The 19225-nt window shown below is 40.5% G+C and overlaps 1 protein-coding gene across 1 annotated transcript; it reads left to right on the top strand.

The window, feature by feature from the left end:
- Positions 1-1025: 1025 nt before the first annotated feature.
- Positions 1026-4752, top strand: bloc1s5 (biogenesis of lysosomal organelles complex-1, subunit 5, muted). The gene is made up of 5 exons (XM_062441686.1): positions 1026-1336; positions 1695-1777; positions 2527-2653; positions 3145-3203; positions 3617-4752. Exons 1-5 carry the CDS (start codon positions 1318-1320, stop codon positions 3788-3790), a joined length of 462 nt encoding a protein of 153 aa, XP_062297670.1. The 5' UTR covers positions 1026-1317; the 3' UTR covers positions 3791-4752.
- Positions 4753-19225: the final 14473 nt, after the last annotated feature.

The following is a 19225-nucleotide window of genomic DNA, read 5'->3' as shown; positions in this document are numbered from 1 at the left end:
ACTCTGACTGAATATCTGCATGCACTTTGCTCTTGCCACAGGTCATGTGTTTATTAATACATTTATGCCAATATATTTGCATTTCATAAAGTCTAATAAAAACATTTGCTAATCCGAGATAATTCAGTCACCAGGGTTTTGCCAGCCCTGGATTTTAAAAACTAATGCGAGATTTGGTGCCATCTTGTGGTCACTGCGGTGAAGACCATTTTTCAATTTTCCAAAGAAACATACTGGCTATAATTATTAGTAAAGTAATGCTAGTAAAGATGATCATGCTTCACTATATAATTCTCATTTGGGATCACTATTTACAGTTTTTAGTTATATTCTCACCGGGCAAAATAGTGTATAATAGTGTAAAATCACTGGTATAAGAGTTGTGATGGATTTATAGTATCATAGGACTGTAAATCCCTAAAAAGTCTTTGGCAGTAAGATCATATGAGGATCACTGCACACCTTAAAACCATCATGCAGCTACTATGAAAAAGTACTGTATGTAAACCTGTTACATACAGTCAATTGAAAGAAAATTATAATATAATTATAATCATAATCAAAGAATGGTTATTTTTCAAGAATAAATGCCAAATATTCACTGGTCCCAGCTTCTTAAATGTGAGGATTTGAGGCTTTTCTTTGTCATATATGATAGTATATGTATATCATGACAAATGCTGTTTGAATAAAATGAGCAATTTGAATAGGCTACGTCACCTTCAGCTTTTATCAATATTTTCTGACATAACGATTAGTCGATTATTGACAAAATAGTTTGCACTTCTGACGTTAGTTGCAGCCCTAATTGTATGGATAGGCCTAATATGGTCACTAAATACTAAACCTATACACATTCACTTGTGCTTTACTCAGTTTTTCCACCACAGAGCAAGACTGACATCTGCTGTCGAGTCTCGCTCAGTCCGCCGTGCTGTCTGTCTTTAAATACACGTAACATACAGTACAAACACATACAGGAGTTCAAAGAACCAAAGCACACAGCGTACTTGAACGCACCGCAGGCTCTTGGAGCTGTACATTTAATTTGAATGTCAAAGCGTCAACCTGGACATATCACCCCTATTTCAGCAGCTTGGTTTAGTCCACGACCTCGTACCCGGAACTAGTTGTAAATATTTATATTTATAGTCAGCTGACTTCCATTCACATGACTACAATTAGCTGAATACTTGTAAACAGTACATGTAATAGTTTATATACAGAGCCGTATTATGGAGGTTTAGGTTAACGTTAATGAGGACAGAAATAGAAGTGATATTTCACTACTGAACAACGTGTCAACTGTTGGACAAAATGGACAAAATCACTAAAGGTGAGTACAATCCAGTGTTAGCATGTTAGCCCCGCTGTTAGCCTTTAAAAGCTCTCATTTGGAAGTTGATCATAATGTAAAGTGGTTGCGATTATTTATTATTACCGTTTTTGAAGGTTTTATAAATGTAAACATGTTAGGCATTGAAAGAGGCTCAGTTTTGTTGGAAATAGGTAAAATATATTACTTTTTTAGCATGTACTTAACATAAAATATAAATAATGTACAGTCTATCTATGTGTTTTAAAGTAGTATTGATTTGAAACATGACACTACATGCATTAATGTTAAAAAATGAGCCGTCCTGTGTGTTCTTCTTTGTTTAATCTGAATTGAATATGATCTGTTGGTCCTGCAGATGTGGGTGATATCCAGTCCAGACTGTTGGACCACAGACCCGTCATCAATGCAGAGATCCGCTACTTTGTGAGAGAGTTTGAGGTACATGTGACACAATGACACAGTTACACACTCAACATGGTGTTGTGGTTGATATAAAGGTGACACTGCAGCCTTTTGTCAGTTCAGGGCTGCAGGTTTTTACTTTGGCTGCACCAAACCCTCACACTTCACAGTGGAGGCAACGTGGAAACAGACACTAACATATTAGGGGTTGTATATGTTTTTTGTCATTTTTTGTCATGCACATGATAGATGTCTTAGTTATGTCATGACATTATGTATTAGACTGTTGATCATCTTAAAACTTCAGAATAGCTCACAGGCTGATGACAATGATATATATGCAGTGGTGTGATTGTGATTTTTTTTTTGTTAATCAAATCATTTGACACTGCTGTCACTCTTCTTTCTTACTGACTCTTCACTTTCTTGACAATTATGAAAACATCATGCATGGACAGAAATTCTTATAAACACTCTAATGTCATAAGACCCAAATCATAACGCCTGCTATGAATACATACAGATATGGCTTATCAGAAAACTGTTGTTGTGTGAGGGTGGATGGTAGTTACACCAGTGGTGCCAGTACCAATCTGTCCCATGCACAACTCGCAACATTCACAGTTCACAGATAAATTAAAAAAAACATTATTTTGTTGTTTGTTTTGCCCTTTTCTCTTAATTTAAATGTAAGGAAGGACTACACTTAATGACTTATATGTAGTATGTTTTAAATGAACCACGTGGTAAGTGACAGCACTAATCTTTCCTCTGCTGCTGTCCAGGAGAAACGGGGTTACAGGGAGAGCCGGCTGCTGGAGAACCTCAACAAAATGGTGCAGGAAGCAAATGAGAAAATACAGCCTGAAAATTTAGACGTAAACAAGCAGATGTCTGACGTCATTGTGCGATGTAAGTCCCCTCATTTAAATTGTATTAAATAGTTCATGTCATGTGAAATCTGACCCAGAGTCAAACACTTCTATGTTTGCTACCAATTAGCTGTAATGTTGTACATATTAGTCAGTGTACTGCTGTCATCAAAACAATGTGCTCATTGTCCTTTTGACAATCTTGTCCTGTTCTTAAGTTAACTTTATGTAAGTTCTAATGCAGTGGAATATTCTGCAGTAATGTATGTAAACTTAGATTTGAAGACATTCAATTCTACACTGTGTGTTTATATAATTATACTGTATTTTTGATCACTGTGATGGTTGAAGCATAATTTCCTATATTTCATGCTGTAAATTATATACTTAAAGGCAAAATATGTTACTACAACCTGAATGTCTGCTGACTTTTATGCTGCTACCATAGTTTTAATACCTATATTTTGTTAGAGAGCATGTATCATTTGAATATTTATATATTGAATCTAGCTGATTTACTCTACTCCACAGTGCAGGCTGCTAATCACATGGCAGAGAGAGTCCAGCAGAGGGAGCAACAAGCACAGCAGGTAAAAGAATAGCTGGAGTGTGGACTCAATATTATTGCCTCATGCAGTCAAGATTTAGCTGCGGCATTTATGACGGTGTCCTCTCTGTGTGTAGGCAGCATATTTAGTCTGAATCAGTGTAGAGACTCTACAGTAACCCCCGCATAGACTCACTGACATCATCAGCATCCTCACTGTCTCTTAGTTACAGTGTTTGTTAAGTTAGGTTTCCAGAGCTTCTCCTTAAGTTTAAAGTAAACTCTTGTTATGTCTACGGCTGTTTCACTCCAGCTGTATCAGTTGAGCAACCCGACTCGATTGCAGCTTTCAACAACAGAAATGCCACATCAACTCAACAACATGGGTGTAAGACCCCTGCTCAATCACTCTTCTTCACTTCTTCTCCTCTCTCTCTTCTTCTCATGTCCTCCTAGAGCACAGAGCTGCAGGCAAACATGGAACGCTTGAAAGTCGAGTGGGCAGACTTTCTGAAGGAGCAGCAGAGATTAAAGGAGGAGGTGGACGAGGAGCACGCCAAGGCCGTGGGACAGCTCAGCGCTCAGTACAGCGAAAAGAAGAAAGATCTGGCCAAGATGTCGCCCTTCTAATCAGCTGATGTGAACAAACGGACCCTTTCTTATTACACGAACACATTTATCGTGGAGGCGGTGCACATGATCTATGAACGTGTGTTTTGCATTCCTGTTCTACATGTGTGAAATGAAGCTGTTGGCTTTGATTGATGTACTTGGCAGAAAAAGAGCATAAAACGAGAAGGCTCTGCTCCTGCGCAAGAGTCGACATTTTCCAAATCATAAGTATGAAATTGTGATTAACAATGTTGCATTTTCACAAGTCATCAAAATCACAGGGGTTTTTTGTCAGTTGCACACAAATGGTCTGGAATATGTCATTTTCAAACAAGCAATCATTGATTCTTCACTGGCCGTGAAGTTTTCAACATTTCTAGATTTTTAATGGATGCCTGCCTGAAGGGGGCTGCTGATGATACATTTGCATCGACCTCAAGTTGAAAGGAAGCTGGAATTTGGCACCAAAGAAACGATTGAAAGCAAAATTCTTAATGTCAGTAAAGCCCTTTTGAGCAGGTGTGTTTTAAAGCATAGGTCAAATGTTGGAGAAATGAGCTCAAAGTGAAGCGCTGCCAGAGCAAATCCTCCCTCATCAGCTCCCCCGTGTTTGGAACATTTGACCTCTGACAATAACATCAAGTAAATCAGCTGTCATTATAAAAGATTTTTGCTGAAACCACTTTAAATGATCAGCTGCAGTCATTAATGCAATAGTTTTATTATTGTGGACATGCATCAGATTTTGGAGTTTTGGTTTGAATTTCTTTCAGATGGCAGCAGGATTATAAACACTTGTCATGTACACATAAAAAATATCCTTCAGTTTTCAGTGGATTTCAGCATAGAGTGCCTACAATCCACAGTGATCATTTCTATTTTGCCTTTTCTGTTTGTTAGATCTACACACACAAAGGTTAATGTCACTGTGTAAATACTGACTTTTTAAGTTTTGACAGTTATGCAAATGTCAAATTAAAGTTGTAATATGAACCAGAAAAGAAGTGAAATCATCTTTGTGTTTTGTGTGAAGCTGGTCAGTGTTAGAAACAGAACTTTTTTTTTTTGAAGTGTTAGTTTTTTTCTCCAGACAATAGCGGCTGGTTGGACAGGTTAATGGATGTGTGGGCACACTGGGCACATTCCTGGCATGGCTGAGAACCGAGTTCATCTCAGACAATGTCATAAAACAAATATTTATGATACCCCCCCTCTCCCCTCCCCTCCACATCCTTACCGCAAACTCCTTCAAACTGCACAGACGCCTCAACTGTCAAATGTCCCATTGTTATCTGAAGGAGCAGGTTTGGACGGCACCTCATCCATCAGTAAAATGACGTTTCTGTTAGAAAAATAAGAATAAAACAAAATAACCCAGCAGTGGAGTCCCTCTGCAGAGATTTTGACACATCTGACAGCACAGTAAATGAACTCAGTGCTGTATCCCCTTTCACAGAAGCCGAGGTGCAGCTTTTTTCCATTTGGCTCACAGTGACCTGTCCCCCCCCCCACCGCCCCCTCTCTCTCTGCTGTGTCTCCTGCAGCTCTCATGCAAGGCCACACTCTGGTTGTGTCTATGCATACATGCGTGTCAGAGAGAAAGAGTTAGTGATGGCTGGCGTCAGAGTAGGACACGGTGGTTGGCTTGTCATCAGAGATCAGAGAGGGCACAGACATGCCAGCAGATGTTTAGAGGCAAAGGGCCAGCGCCCAATCTGCCCCGTGTACAGCACGTCTGCATGTGTGTGTTTGTGTGCATGCCATCCGTCCGCCTTGGTGACTGGGTGCAGCTGTCCAATGTGGAGACAGCCCATCATCAGCTAACAAGGAGTGACAATACGGAAACGTAGCGTACCTCTGCCAGCAAGGCACCTTTTCATCTGCCCTTATTTACTTTTTTGGTTTCGTTGGAAAGAAAGAAAAACAGTCAGAGTATACGAAAGGTCACCGTTAAGGCATATGAGTTTTAGCTATTCATGAGTACAGAGTCATACTGTAAGCTTAACTGCTTTTTGGGCCTGATATTAGAAAGCACAGGATTTATATCTGTTGTAATGAATTGCGACATTGCTGTATAATGTCAGACTTAGAAATCGATTCAAGTCAGATAATTTTGTGTAGTGATTTGGACATCTGCTTAGAGTTGTGTGTGACATGAGTTTGACTGCTCACTCTGTAGAAACTTCACTGCATTTTTCTGGCCTGCTCTTTGCTTGGAGATTTTAACAAGAAAGACTTAATCAGCTGTGAAGCTGATAATGACCGTCCACCATCTGCACAGACACAACGTGACTTTCCGTCAGTAATAAAATGCTTTTTGCCAAATTGAATGGACATTAAGCGATCTGGGTCTTAGATCAACGTCAGTTTGCAACCAAGGAATTGCAACAACAACAGGTTTCGACATTCATGGGAATTTTGGTTCTAATTCAGAGTACAGGCTGAAAAGTAAGTAAAGCCAAAAATCTAAGCACCTGGTTAAGTCATTTTTGAGTCACTGTCATTGATCAACAACCCAACACTGCCCTGCATGTATTTCAAGATCTTGTAGCGATATAAAACAGATAATATGGGGTAAAGCTATTTGGAACCTTTAGAGAGATATATGGAGGAGATATTTGAAAAACAATAAAAGAAAAGTCATATTTGCACACGGTCTGAAACTTTGTCTGAGCATGCAATCTGGTAACACGACTCCATGTGCAGGAACCGGCTGGTCACTGGCTAAAATCTCCTGTCATATCCTCCTCGGCCTGCTGCATCATGTCTCCGCACCCTCGTTGGCTTGTTTTTTGTCTCCTGTTTCCATCGGAGAGCAGTGTGTTCTTCCTGTTTTGAAGGGATCGCAGCACTCTCGGGCCATGGAGCTGCCGTTCCCCGTGCCAACATAAATGGTAGAGGAAACAGGCAGCACCCAGCTAGGGCTCCATCGGGTAATGGACGGAGATAAGGAGTGTGTTGGTTCGTGCAATCTGATGCTCTGTCTGAAAAAGTGCTTTCCATGTCCACTGGAACAAAATGAAATATATCACAGGGATGAAAGCGCTGATAATGTGTAATAAAGACATCTCCTAAAAAACAGGATCTGATGTTAGTACTTTAATTCACCTTGTGATATGGCTCGGTCACGGCTGATCACCTTCTTTATCACCTGTCCATCCTTCAGAAATGGAAACCAAAGGAGGCCAAGTTGAAGTTGATGTAACCTGCAGCTCACACCTTGTTTTCCCTGCTCAGTCTCCCCTCTGGGCTTTCTCACACAGCTGAGGAGACGTTGATTGAAATGAACCTCATGAGTCTGCACAGTTACACATTTATCTAAGAACATGTGGTGTACAGCTATGAGTAACGATACAGTGGACCCTGATTACGCACATATGAACTGTTTGTCTGACTGTTTGCCAACCCACAAAAAACGTATACTGTATGTGTAATCCATTTAGATGATGTAGGTTTAAAAAGTCATCCATATTATATAACAATACATTATTTTATATACAGACTCAACTTAAAGGATAAAGCTGGTGATTTTCTATATTTATCTTGCTATACTGGATGACATGTACTTCACCACAAAGAAATTTGGGCACTGTAATTTGTTCAGAAACGGCTCCAAAGACTAATAACATTGATCATGTTTTCCGACACCGCTGCGTATGTGCAGGAATGCGGTTCTGTTTGCAGAGCTTTGCTAGCTTATAGTGGCATATATCACAACCTCTTGACTTTGTGATGAAGTTCTTTGAGAATTTTGCAATGTATTAAGAGTCAAAAGGTTGTGATATGCAGCACAATAAGCTAGTGAAGCTCTGTAAATGTGACCACGTTCCTGTCCTTGCTTAGCCGTACACAGAACTGCTCTCTGGAGACTGGAAACTAGTAACTCATTCATTACCGATCACTTAAACATCAGCTACTTTTTTTGCACACCCTCAAGTAAAGTGATACATCCTATTGATTAGTTGCCAAGAAGTCCCTCATCTGTGACACAGTATAGGACTTTATAGGCTTCATAAAAGTCAGTCATTGCAGGATATTGCATTGGTGTTTGTGATAGTGTGTGTATAATTAAAGTTCTAATCGCATTTAAACCTGTATATATATCCTGCTGAAGATTATTTCGGTTGTGTTTACAAACCCAGCCATGAATGGATTCTTATCTTTAGCATCTTTATCAGGAGAAAAGGTACAATGTACACTTGTTTTTATTAGGTTTTCCTGTACAGCTCATGTTATGGCTTCATATTCACACGTCCATTCTCTCTTCTTTATAGCTGAAAACTAATAAAATACGAATAAGAGCTTGAACTTCCTTATAGAAACAAATAAAATAGACATGACCTCAGAGGATTGCTGCAATTTTTACAAAGCTGACAGCAAACTTGGCATTTCCAAGCATGTTCTTTTGGGCCTGATTGCCTTTCAGTTCAGTCGAATGATGAGAAAAAGCAGGTCTAACAGGGACACAGTTTCAGTGTTCTGTGTTGGAACAATGGGAAGTGAGGAGGTATTCATTCACCCGAGCTTTCCTGACAGCTTATGAGAATTTTCAGCCGCTGCGTGCTCACTCTTTATTTCTTTTGTGTTACATGATGGGCCCCTGTTACTCACTGAGGGGTCCAAAATGAAAATGCCAATGAACAAAAGCACCGTGCTTCTAAGTTAATAACCCAGCATAACAACACCCCAGGGAATCGGTGATGGTTCCTGGGCGGATGTTAATGCAGGTGGTAATATGAATTCTTTGGCAATAGCAAATGTTCACCCAGTGGATCGCTAAATTAGAGAGGGAGCGCTCCTCAAAGCTGCAGTTAAAAAAATTAAGAAAATTGATATTTCTCTGAGGGGAGGTTGTAAGACATGCTGGATAGTCTCAGACCCTGTCAGCTTAGAAAATGAGCTCTGGTTGGCATATAAAAGAAATCATTGGATAGAAAATGGTTGGAAATTAAACGTCCTACCTTTTGCTATAAATGCCAGAGCTCCATTATTAGCAAGCACTGATATGCTGCCATACTGAGGGCTGACACTGTAACATGTCAGTTTTTATTCTCTACAGTGAACAGTCATTTTCTCTTTCAAAAAGACCATCTCAGACCAGGTTTCTCTCAGTTTGATAGACACGCTCTCCATTGCCATATTTTGTGTAATGGAGGACTGTCTAATTAGCTGAACTGTATGTGATGTTTTGGGTCTGTTCAGTTTCATCAGACAGCCTCGCTAATACAGCGACGGCGTGTTCCTGCTAGGTCTGCCAGGTCCAAGAAACACAGATAAGAGTCCAGCAACAACAAACACCTTCCTCAGTCAATCACAGGGCAAACAATAGCCAGAGAGGACGCTGAGCTTGGCTGTCATCGGCCAACGGCCACCAGCAGCAACAAAGCTTGTTGTCGTCTAGATTCCTGAACCTTAGAGACATGTCTGGCTTCACTGCCAACCACATACCTTTACAATGGCTTTGATTTTCCTTGTTTTCTATACCAGGCAGGTATTTTCCAGATGTTATCTCAATTTGACTTTTGTGGTTTCAATGATGCTAAACTCTATAGAAAACAGTTTGGTATGCTTTGTTAAGTCCTATTTCTTAGTTTGTTTTTTTGTTTAAAAAAAAAAAAAGTTCAATAATGCAATAACTGATTTCTTTTTTGGCTACTTTACAGCAGGAACAAGCTGTGTACACAACAGACTATTAATCATCACCTTTTGCAATGTTAAGCAAACTTATTAAAAAAACAGTTCCCTATTTACTCATTCAGCAGATATGGAGCAACATGAGTATTTTATTTAGTTGAGTTGTGTTTGTGGCCATCTGGCAAATGTAAGTTCACTCTCCTTGATCTCTCTGATTTTTAGCTGCTAAATGATCCACTGTGTTCACTAAGTTAGTTATTAAATATTTGTCCTGTTTGGTGTTGGACAGAAAGTCCAGTATACAGTTGCTTTATCGCTGAAAACAACTTCCTACTGTGAATAAAAATGACACTCTGAGATGAGAGTGAACCAGAAAACCAAAAGGAATAAGCTGTAGAGCTGAGAGAGGAATAGTCAGGTGATCTATATGACCTGACCCTTACATGTAGTCATGTTTGTTTCATGTTAACATAAAATATGTTGATTATAGTGGCTTTAAATAATTGTCTCACGGGATATCCATCTAGAACAGTCAGTTTACTTGACTTCATTACCAAACGTCCTGCCAGGTCATTGCAGCCTAGATTTACATCCTTTTCCCAGTGCAGTGATTTAAATCTAATCCACTGGTCATGAGAAAACCATTTGCTCAGAGGCTTTTTGATCAGTTATTTATTGAGAAAGGTAGACAATATAAAGCACGATTCAAGGCCTTGTTGCGGTGGATATAGTCCATATTGATTTAAATAACAGAGATGATGCAGTTTATGTAAAAAACATAGAAAATTACATTGAAACCCTCAAAATTTCCATTGTTTTCTGAAAAAGTCTCAGCTAACTTTGTGAAAACTGAAGCCATACCCACGGGGCTTTTCCAAAGGACTATTCTCAGTTTCAGCGTTGTTAGCAATGCTATAAAATAAAACTGATATAGCTGTAAAAAGTTCAAATAGTCTACGAGTCCATTAAATCAGACACCGTTCTCAGAAAAGGCGTGACAGATGGTTTCCAGATTTCCAGACGTTTGACGAGATGAATTCTGACTTATCAGCCCCAGTGTACTGTCAATCGCTTAAGAGCCTCAGAAAGAAATGAAGGTCTGTCAGGAAATATACTTTAAAGTACATTTGCAAGCTTTGTCACATCCCATACGTGTCATTTTCATTAGCCAGAACAGGTTGAAAGGAACATTTGCCAATGCCAAGTTTTCATTTTTAAAAAACACATAAAAGTAAATCCAAAAAAATCTAATTATACACATCTAGACTGTGAAAAGGTTGAGGGTTGAGGGAGATGTAAACCAAACATGAATAATGTGGCTGTAGCTCATTGTGACTGTGGGATTCTCCTCTAAGACGTTTTTGGATACCTCTCAGTTCATGATAAATGATAGGCATTTTAAAAATAGGATTATCCCTGAATATTTTTGGACGCTGGACCGAAGTGTAATGGAAGAAAAAGACAAGCTCCCTATGTAGTGAACATTTTCACAAAGCTAACTTTTGTCCTATTGTCAAGTTGGGAAAATCTGGACCCAAAACAGTGGAATTTCTCCCCCGTTGTTCAGAGCAGGCCCTTTGCTCTCACTGAATGATCCCACGATGAGATCTCCAAGGAGCATCTAATATCCCACCTACCTCAGACCCTGAAACCCAATAAATCAATCAGTTGTGCTTTACAAGCCTGCGTGTGTTACCCATTCAGGAAATAGACAATCCCTGCTGTGGATCGCAGCTAAAAAACCATCCTGACTGACAGAACAATGAGAGAGGCAGGAGATGGAGAGACAAGGTGCATGCATGAATGTGTGTGTGCGTGTGACTGCATACTTGTTTGTACCTCTGTGTAGAAGGGATTTTATGTGTATGTGTGTGTGTGTGTGTGTGTGTGTGTGTGTGTGTGTGTGTGTGTGTGTGTGTGTGTGTGTGTGTGTGTGTGTGTGTGTGTGTGTGTGTGTGTGTGTGTGTGTGTGTGTGTGTGTGTGTGTGTTTGCGTCTGCACCCCCGGAGCAGCTCCAGCATATGAGCCCCCATCTGAATGTGAGTCTGCCTCTCATCCCTGCTTTCTCCAGGGAGGCCCCGACTCTTGGCAGAGGAATGCATGGGAGCGGGCTCCTTCAATAAAGGCAACTGTCTTTCAGGGCTCCGAGACGGCCCTGGGCTTTAGTTTTCATCGTCTCCCTCCCCTGAATCTCTGAACCCAAGTGGGCTGCTGTTTTGCTGCTGCTTCGTCTCAAGTGTAATGGCTTTACCTTGAGGCTGAGAGAAAAAGACACAGAGGAAAGAGTGGGTCCAGAGCTAAAATTATGACTCACCTACTGTATGCCCATGTCCAAACACCTCCTTAGGGCTCGGTGTGGTTTTGCCTTTCATTTAGCAGATTATGGAGATAAACATGTTTAACTAGAAATTCCAAAACAGAAACTAGGCGAGACATGTGAATGAAGGGAAGTCCCTCTTTGTAAGACAATAATACCCTCTTAAAGATATATTTGTTTATTGCACAAAGTTAGATGAGAAGCTTGATACCACACTCTTGGCCCGGTGCAGTATCATCCCAGAGTCCCGTTGTCTCCGGTTGCCAGGCAACCAGTGGAAACTCCAAGAAGCATTTTAGAGATGCTGGTAGCATCTGGATAGAGCCACACTTGCTTGCGAAGTTAAGCATATAGTTAACCGCTTCATATTTACTGGATCTTCCGATGTGTTTCCCAAAATGTGGGAGTATTCCTTTGAAATTTAACAAGACAACAGTTTTCACCTCCACTTGTTCATTGTGAAGGCATTGCCAGCATGATGAACCTGTGAAATGTCCATGTTAGCAACTTCCAAGCCCTACTACCTTCCTTTCAATGATCCATTCAGTGCATAAATTTATACTTGCACTCATTGCTCTGCACCCGTGTCGTTGAGGTCTGGCAGATGTGTGGCTGGAGTGCAGCTAAGCTCTTTAACAGCTAAAAATATGGGGATTGTAAAGAAACAGAAAATAGACCATGAAAAAGATAAAAGACATGTGAACAGAGAAAGTGTGACATAGGCAAAGAAGTGAAGATCAAGAAGATAAAGAGGAGAGCGGAAGATAAAGCAGAAAAAAGGAATAAATGGCAAGAATGACAACAGAGGGGAAAAATGGAGAGATGAAGAGGGAGAAAGAGGAACAAAGGCAAGGAAGCAGGAAGACAAAGATGAGATGGGAGGGAAAGACATCGGGAGGGGAAGACTGGTCCCTGGCCTGCAGATCAAAGCAGGGAGTGAGTAGCAGCTCCAAGCCGGTCCTTCCAGCACCTGCTGCTGCCCTGCAGCCAAGTCAAACACATTATTCCAACAGACGCACTGTTTAATGGCTTCTGTGGAGAGACCTTTACCGGGTCTATGACTGCCTCTGCAGACGCATAGAGGTGCAGCCTGCACCCACACACACACACACACACACACACAGAGGCTTCCTAAAACTCGTTCATATTCAATGACACACCTTAGAGCACACACAGAGGCACAACACGCACACTTTCCTATGTGTGATCCATCAGATCATTTTATTGCACACCTGCTTGAGTACAGTCAAACCCAGACACCTGTCAGAATCATAAACTCACGAAAATACCCACAGAGTGATGAAGCATGCATACAATAAGACCCACATTTACAATAAAACATTAACACCTGGTCCGTGCATTGTGCCCCACTCTGCCCACTCCAACACGGTGCTCTGTTAAACAGAGCTGAGTTATGGTTGGACCGGAGTCAATATTGAGCAGAGAACAAATCATCCTTAGAAAAACAGTAAACATCTGTTTTGTGACTTGGCCACCTCTCACTGGCAATGTCAGCCTGACCTCAGCGAGGCTGGGCCCCTTTTACATTTTCCATGAGAGCAAGCGGGAGTACCGGTAAGTGGGTGACAGCATCTGTAATTTCTTTTTTTTTTTTTTTTTTTCAAAAGCGGGGGAAAAATAAAAACAAACCTTGACGCAATGAAGGCAGGTACTAGAGGCGATCTAAAAGTGCCTTGCAGTATGTCCAAAATGAATAAAACCATGGACAGTCTTTGTATACGGCTTTAGCTCAAGCAAAGTGAAGCCTCATTGGTTATTGATGACATTTACGGCTTGCCTCATATGAAATACTGTCTGCTGAAATATCACTTTAGAGCCCTACTTTCCTTGTAGCTTCATACGTCCATGGCAGCCGCCTGATTTGTAGGTTGTCAATGATATTTGGATCAACATGCATGTTAAGGCAACAAAGCTATTTTTTTCTGCAGTATGTCATCCTCTATTGATCTTAAGAGGGGAATTCTGTTTTCTATTTCAGATCTCAGCTACAAAGCAGTCCCCATGGAGCTCAGTGTCTTGCTCAAGGACACTTTGGCAGGTTGGATGCTCTCCAGTGTGTGGGCTTTGAGAAGATTTCTGCTATTATTTATATAGCATTGTTAATTTCTGCGGCATATCCCATTTGATAATGCTAAGGGTGGTTTATTAATATTTTACTAAACCCTTTTTAAGATTGGATTAAACGCCTCTAACATGCTAAAGATATTCCTACATAAATCCTTTATGTGACGTTTAATTAAAGACATTCAAAGATATGAAAATGTTGATGTTTTAAAGACTCTAAGGCTCATTTGTAATCTCTAATATGTTTTACTTTATACAGCAGGTAACGTCATTTTTCTTGTTCATCCCTCTGTTCTTCTTTTCTTTTCTCCCATACTCCTTGTCCTCTACCTACCTCCTCTACATCTCCCTCTTTCTCTCTCTGCCCTACCGCACTCCCACTTTGGCCAGTATATCCTGATGGCTTTACCAGCAGGAAGTGGGGCTTTTACAGCAAGGGTTGTGGACCGAGACACGTCTGTGAAAGGCAGCCTCCAGTTCAAAGGTGGGTCCTGTCACCACCTGTGACATCTCACCTCAAGGTGACATGTTCAACAAGGTGCGGTACTGTTTTTAGAAACATGTAGATGTAGACGAGAAAAGACATGAAAAAGTGATAACATAGAGAGGAGACACTGGTGCCCCCCCTCCAAACTCCAAGCTGCTTACACCTTTTTATGCCCATTATAGGCATCAGCGGCAGTATTTAAGCAAGTCGTTGTCTTAGCTTTTACCATAAGAAAGGAAACCCTGCCACATACCGTAAAAAATCAAATCAGTGGTGCAAGAGGTACTATCTAGTGACCCGGGCAAATAAAACGGGACTTCATCGTTAAAGCATATTTGCCAAAAATGTCAGCCAAACTTCTGAACTTTCCACTGGGAAGGCGATCAAAGTTCTTTGTCGGTGAACTTGCGAAAGGATCATTCTCTGCTGGAAAACTTTTGAAAGAAAAAGATTTGCTGATAAAAAATCCGTGCCACAAATAGCTAAAAAAAAAATCTGCTTTGTGAGGCTGAACGTACGTTGCGTTCTGTTCAAGTCGGAGGTCGGAAATTTCCAAGTTGAATACTCCGAGCTCGAAGCGTTCCACGACTCATGAAGCCAAATGAAATCCATCAACATGGCTGACCGCGAGAAACTTCACGTGGCAGGCAGAATATTTGCAGCGGTTACGATTCATTTCGACAAAACTCTACATATAGATTATCAATCTTATTTTATTTACAGGGTTTTTAGGCAGTGGAAATATATGAATACCATTAACGGTGTTGACCCCCGTGTTAATGAGTTTCCCCGTCTGAGCTCCGACTTCGAAAGCTGTTCCATCACACGTTCTCAAATAGGAAGTCGTAAATTTACCAGAAATGGTCACATACAGTTAATTAGCAGCATTTGCTAGTTATATTTTGTCATAAACCATTGTGGAGAAATTTAGAATTTACCCAAAAGACGAAGAAAAGTTAGGTTGATATGAATGTCTGTACTCTAGATGCTGTACTATTTATATTTTTTTGCTTTTACTGAAGTCAAATAAAACTTCCCATGGACATTTATCTATGATTTATGATTAATTTCATGATGGTTGAAGTCTATATAACAACATCTGAATATTATATTTACTTGATTGTCCGTGACTAGCTAAACAAGATACATTTTGTGGACATGTTTTTCATCAAACAACAGCAATGTCCAGTCCCACCTGACAATGTTCAACCTGTTTACAGCTTCTGCATGGAGTTTCCAGCAGTGGGAAAGCAGCTGACCCTGTTAGTACGCAGGGCTTGTGGAAAATGCTGGTAATTCCAATACTGTAGATACCTCAGGAGACTTGGCACGACTTGATTCATCCGCCGGGATCCAGCAGAGAGCAGTAGAATATAAAAACACTTGAGATGCAGCGGGAGTTGTCATGGAAATCCACAACCACCATAACAATCTCTCATATACTTCCTCTTTCATTTATTATCTACTTATTCTTTCTCCATCTGACCCCCTCCTTTCTTTCCTGAATGATTTTTACTCACATTATTTAGCACTTTCTTTCTTCCACTTTTCCTTTCCTTCGTTGTCTTTTGTTTCTTTCTCCTCTCTCACACTCCTTTACTTCCTCGAATCCTTTTTAGAAACCCAGATGAAAAGACATGGAGCTTTCCAATTTCCATCCTTTAATGTTTTTTTTTCTTTCTGGGATTGTTCCAATCATGTGGGAGAGCCCTTTCCCTGCTGTCTTTTCCCAGCACAGGTGCCTGCTGTAGTGGCTCTCGTAAGCTGTCTGCAAATGACATTGGTTCCCCTCTGTTGGTCACATCCTGTGTCCCGGATATGATACTGCCATGAGTCTCTGTGTCCCTAATGGAAACACGTCTGGCTTTGGCCTACATGATGTCCAGTTGTGGGAAGACAGCGCTAAAAGCATTTCTACAGGAATAATGAGTGTCCAGCAAGGTAATTCCCATATGTTTACACGACAGAATTAGATTTGGTCAGAAATAGGCCCTGAAATATTCCAGAAAGTCGTCTTAAAGGGTTTTTCAGTGTGTTCCTTGGCAGTGTTGAAAGCAGACCCCAATTTGAAAAGGATATTATTTGTGAAAAGCAGACCACAGCTGTTAAAGAGGCACTGTTTCTGCAATTTATTTACATTTTATGATCAACATACTGCTTCAAGGAGATCATTATGTTCACAAGTGACAGTACTGTGAGAGTATATAAATCTGTCAGGGCAAAATTGTTATTGTTATTACTGAACACATTTGTGAAGATAGTCCTTTTTCTAGCATTTTGGTGTCTTCTCTGTGGTCTGACCAGCCTGAAAAACAACATATTTCCTCTGATTCAGACAGAAACACCTCATAAAGTTTTTAGCGCTCTGCCTTGAGTTACTGCTCACTCTGTGAATTTAGTGGCAGAATATCTAACTATTGCTTGAACTGTTTTGTCTCAACACACACACACTTACACTGCTCCTCTCTGTTATTTACTGTCTCCCAGTTCTCACTTTCACCCCGTTTTCCACCTGCCAACTCGTGCACTCTCAACTTCAGGCAATTAAGAAAATAAACAGAATGTCCCCAGGTCTTTTGGGACCATTAATCTTTTTTTTTTTCCTATTACAACATGCTATAGCTGGCCTGGCAAGATGCCCGGCCATCAACAATGGGTAACCAGTAGACACCCACAAGTATGTGGCCTCCGCTTCACCAGGCCAAATGTAAAATGTGTCAGCAGCAATTTGCTCATATTTACCACAGCTATATGACATGTTAAGATTAAATGGTGATGTGTGGTTATTGGCTCGCCATGGAAACAATAGAGCCCCTCTGGGAGAGTTGGGTCTGCGTGTACTAGATGTTATTTATCATGTGCAAAAAGTCAAGGAAAATAATCTCATATATCATTTTTCACCTCCAATTAACTATAAAGGCATTTGTGTTTCACAGAGAGTGCAGCAGCTGGAATGTGAGAGCGTAGCGAGAGCTGCGGGTCACGAGTGGGTGTCAAGACCATTTTTGATATAATAGCTCAAATAAACTTTAGTGGGTGGGAGTCCTCGTACTGCCGACACCTTGATGTCAGCACGGTATAATATGATCAGATCAGTCATAACAGTCCACACAAAAATACCTCTGAAGTGAAATGAAAAAGTTGAATAAGTTTCACTCAGTAGCACTTGGGAGTGAACTTTTTAACCCTTTGACTAGCGTGAGAAAATGAGTCTTTCTTGAGACTTGAACATATTGGAAACATATTGCTGTATTTCTCACATGGGAAAGCCAACGAGTTTTTGTCCCATCCCAAAATTCCAAAAAGCATTCAGGCGTCTGAAGATGGCTGACCCTTTAGATTTGTCCATTCTTTTCTTCTTTTTTTGTTTGCTCTCTGCAAGTGAAGTGAGATCACAGCCAAAAGTTGAGACTTTTAAAGAAGTTCTTCAAAGAGAAAGTATGTTAAATTGTTAACAGTCACAGCCCCTTTTGTCAAACTTGTCACCGTATTGATTTCTGCAAGCCTGTTAATGATTACTTTTTGGGCATTTTTGCCTTTTTTATTGGATGGTGGACAGTTAAGAGGCAGACAGGCATGCACAGTAACCATTTGGCTAACAGGGTTAGGGTTAGGGTTCCCATAAGGGTGTCTCTTACTAGTATATTGCTTCTCACTCTATAGCTGTACTCTAGTGAGCTGAGAAACCGTGTGCGTGCATGTGTGTGTGTGTGTAAAATAAGAATTTCAATGGCCATCTAGGGAACAGCAGAACAATCTCCTGACACAGGTTACTTAAAAGTACTGACACACACACTGAGAGCATTCATAAACACCTCAGTCTGTAATCTATATATCCAACTGGAGACTCCTAACAGTGCATGGTAGGATCATTTTCACCCAGTTTTAGAATATAGACATCCAAGAGGCTTTGCAAGAGCTGCTGAACTGTGACAGTCTGGAATAATGTTATATACAGTACCAAAGTGCCGCTCTGGGCGACACCTCTGTCTGTTTCCATGCTGCAAGGTCTTCCTTTCCTCTTCTCACTTTTCCTGTTGTCCAGATGAAAGGAAAAAAGGAGGATGATTAAACAAAAGAAACTACACACTGTCTCCATTGGGTTTCATGAAATCATGAGCATATAATAAGAAGAGAGGAGACTTGCCAGAGAGTTGTCAATCCAGGGAGTCAGCAGGTACCCGCTGCTCTGGGAACAGACACACACACAAACACACTCTTTCGTGGGAATAGATGCATAATGTATATACGCCGTTGCCATTACGCAAGGCTACAGCGCCCACGAGAGGCACTATTTACCCAATGTAATAAATTGGATTAATTATATTTACTTAAAATGTTCTCAGTCTCAAGCATCGTTTCCAGTCATGATCAGGCGGCAACTCTGACTCATATCTGAGCATCGGTGTTGAAAAACCAAAGTCCATCTGTCATCCAGACCAGCAGGGATATGACACCTGAGCTTCGATGCCCATATTTTCACAATTTAAGCAAAACGTTAACTATGTGATCCTGAGTCTATTTTCATAATATTTCATCTTTTCATGGATGTCTTAACAGATTTGTTCCAGAGAGACAGTCCTTAGGTGTGAAGGAAACTTGCACTGCCTGCCAGTGCTGCAGTCGACCGTAACTTATTGGACCATATATAATCAACTAATTTGGCTTTTAATAACTCCACTGGAGGTGAACAAACTCTCCTAAATGTCTCTTAAATTATGTTCTAATGAGATTTGTCTCACTGCACTTCATTGCCTTTCCTTTAACAGATATTTTTACATTAGCAATTTAGTTCAACTTCACATTCATCATCTTAATAAATAGTGCAAAGCTGTAAGTCTTCATGTCTATAAAAGGTTACGTATGCTTACCCGTAATATACATGGGGATGTACATATGTGGTGAGGCTTTCACCCAAAAATTATAAACT

The sequence above is a fragment of the Scomber scombrus genome, chromosome 20 (genome assembly GCF_963691925.1).
Source record: "Scomber scombrus chromosome 20, fScoSco1.1, whole genome shotgun sequence".
NCBI lineage: Eukaryota > Metazoa > Chordata > Actinopteri > Scombriformes > Scombridae > Scomber > Scomber scombrus.
Note: the sequence above shows the minus strand (reverse complement) of the source record. Positions and strands in the feature narration are given on the sequence as shown.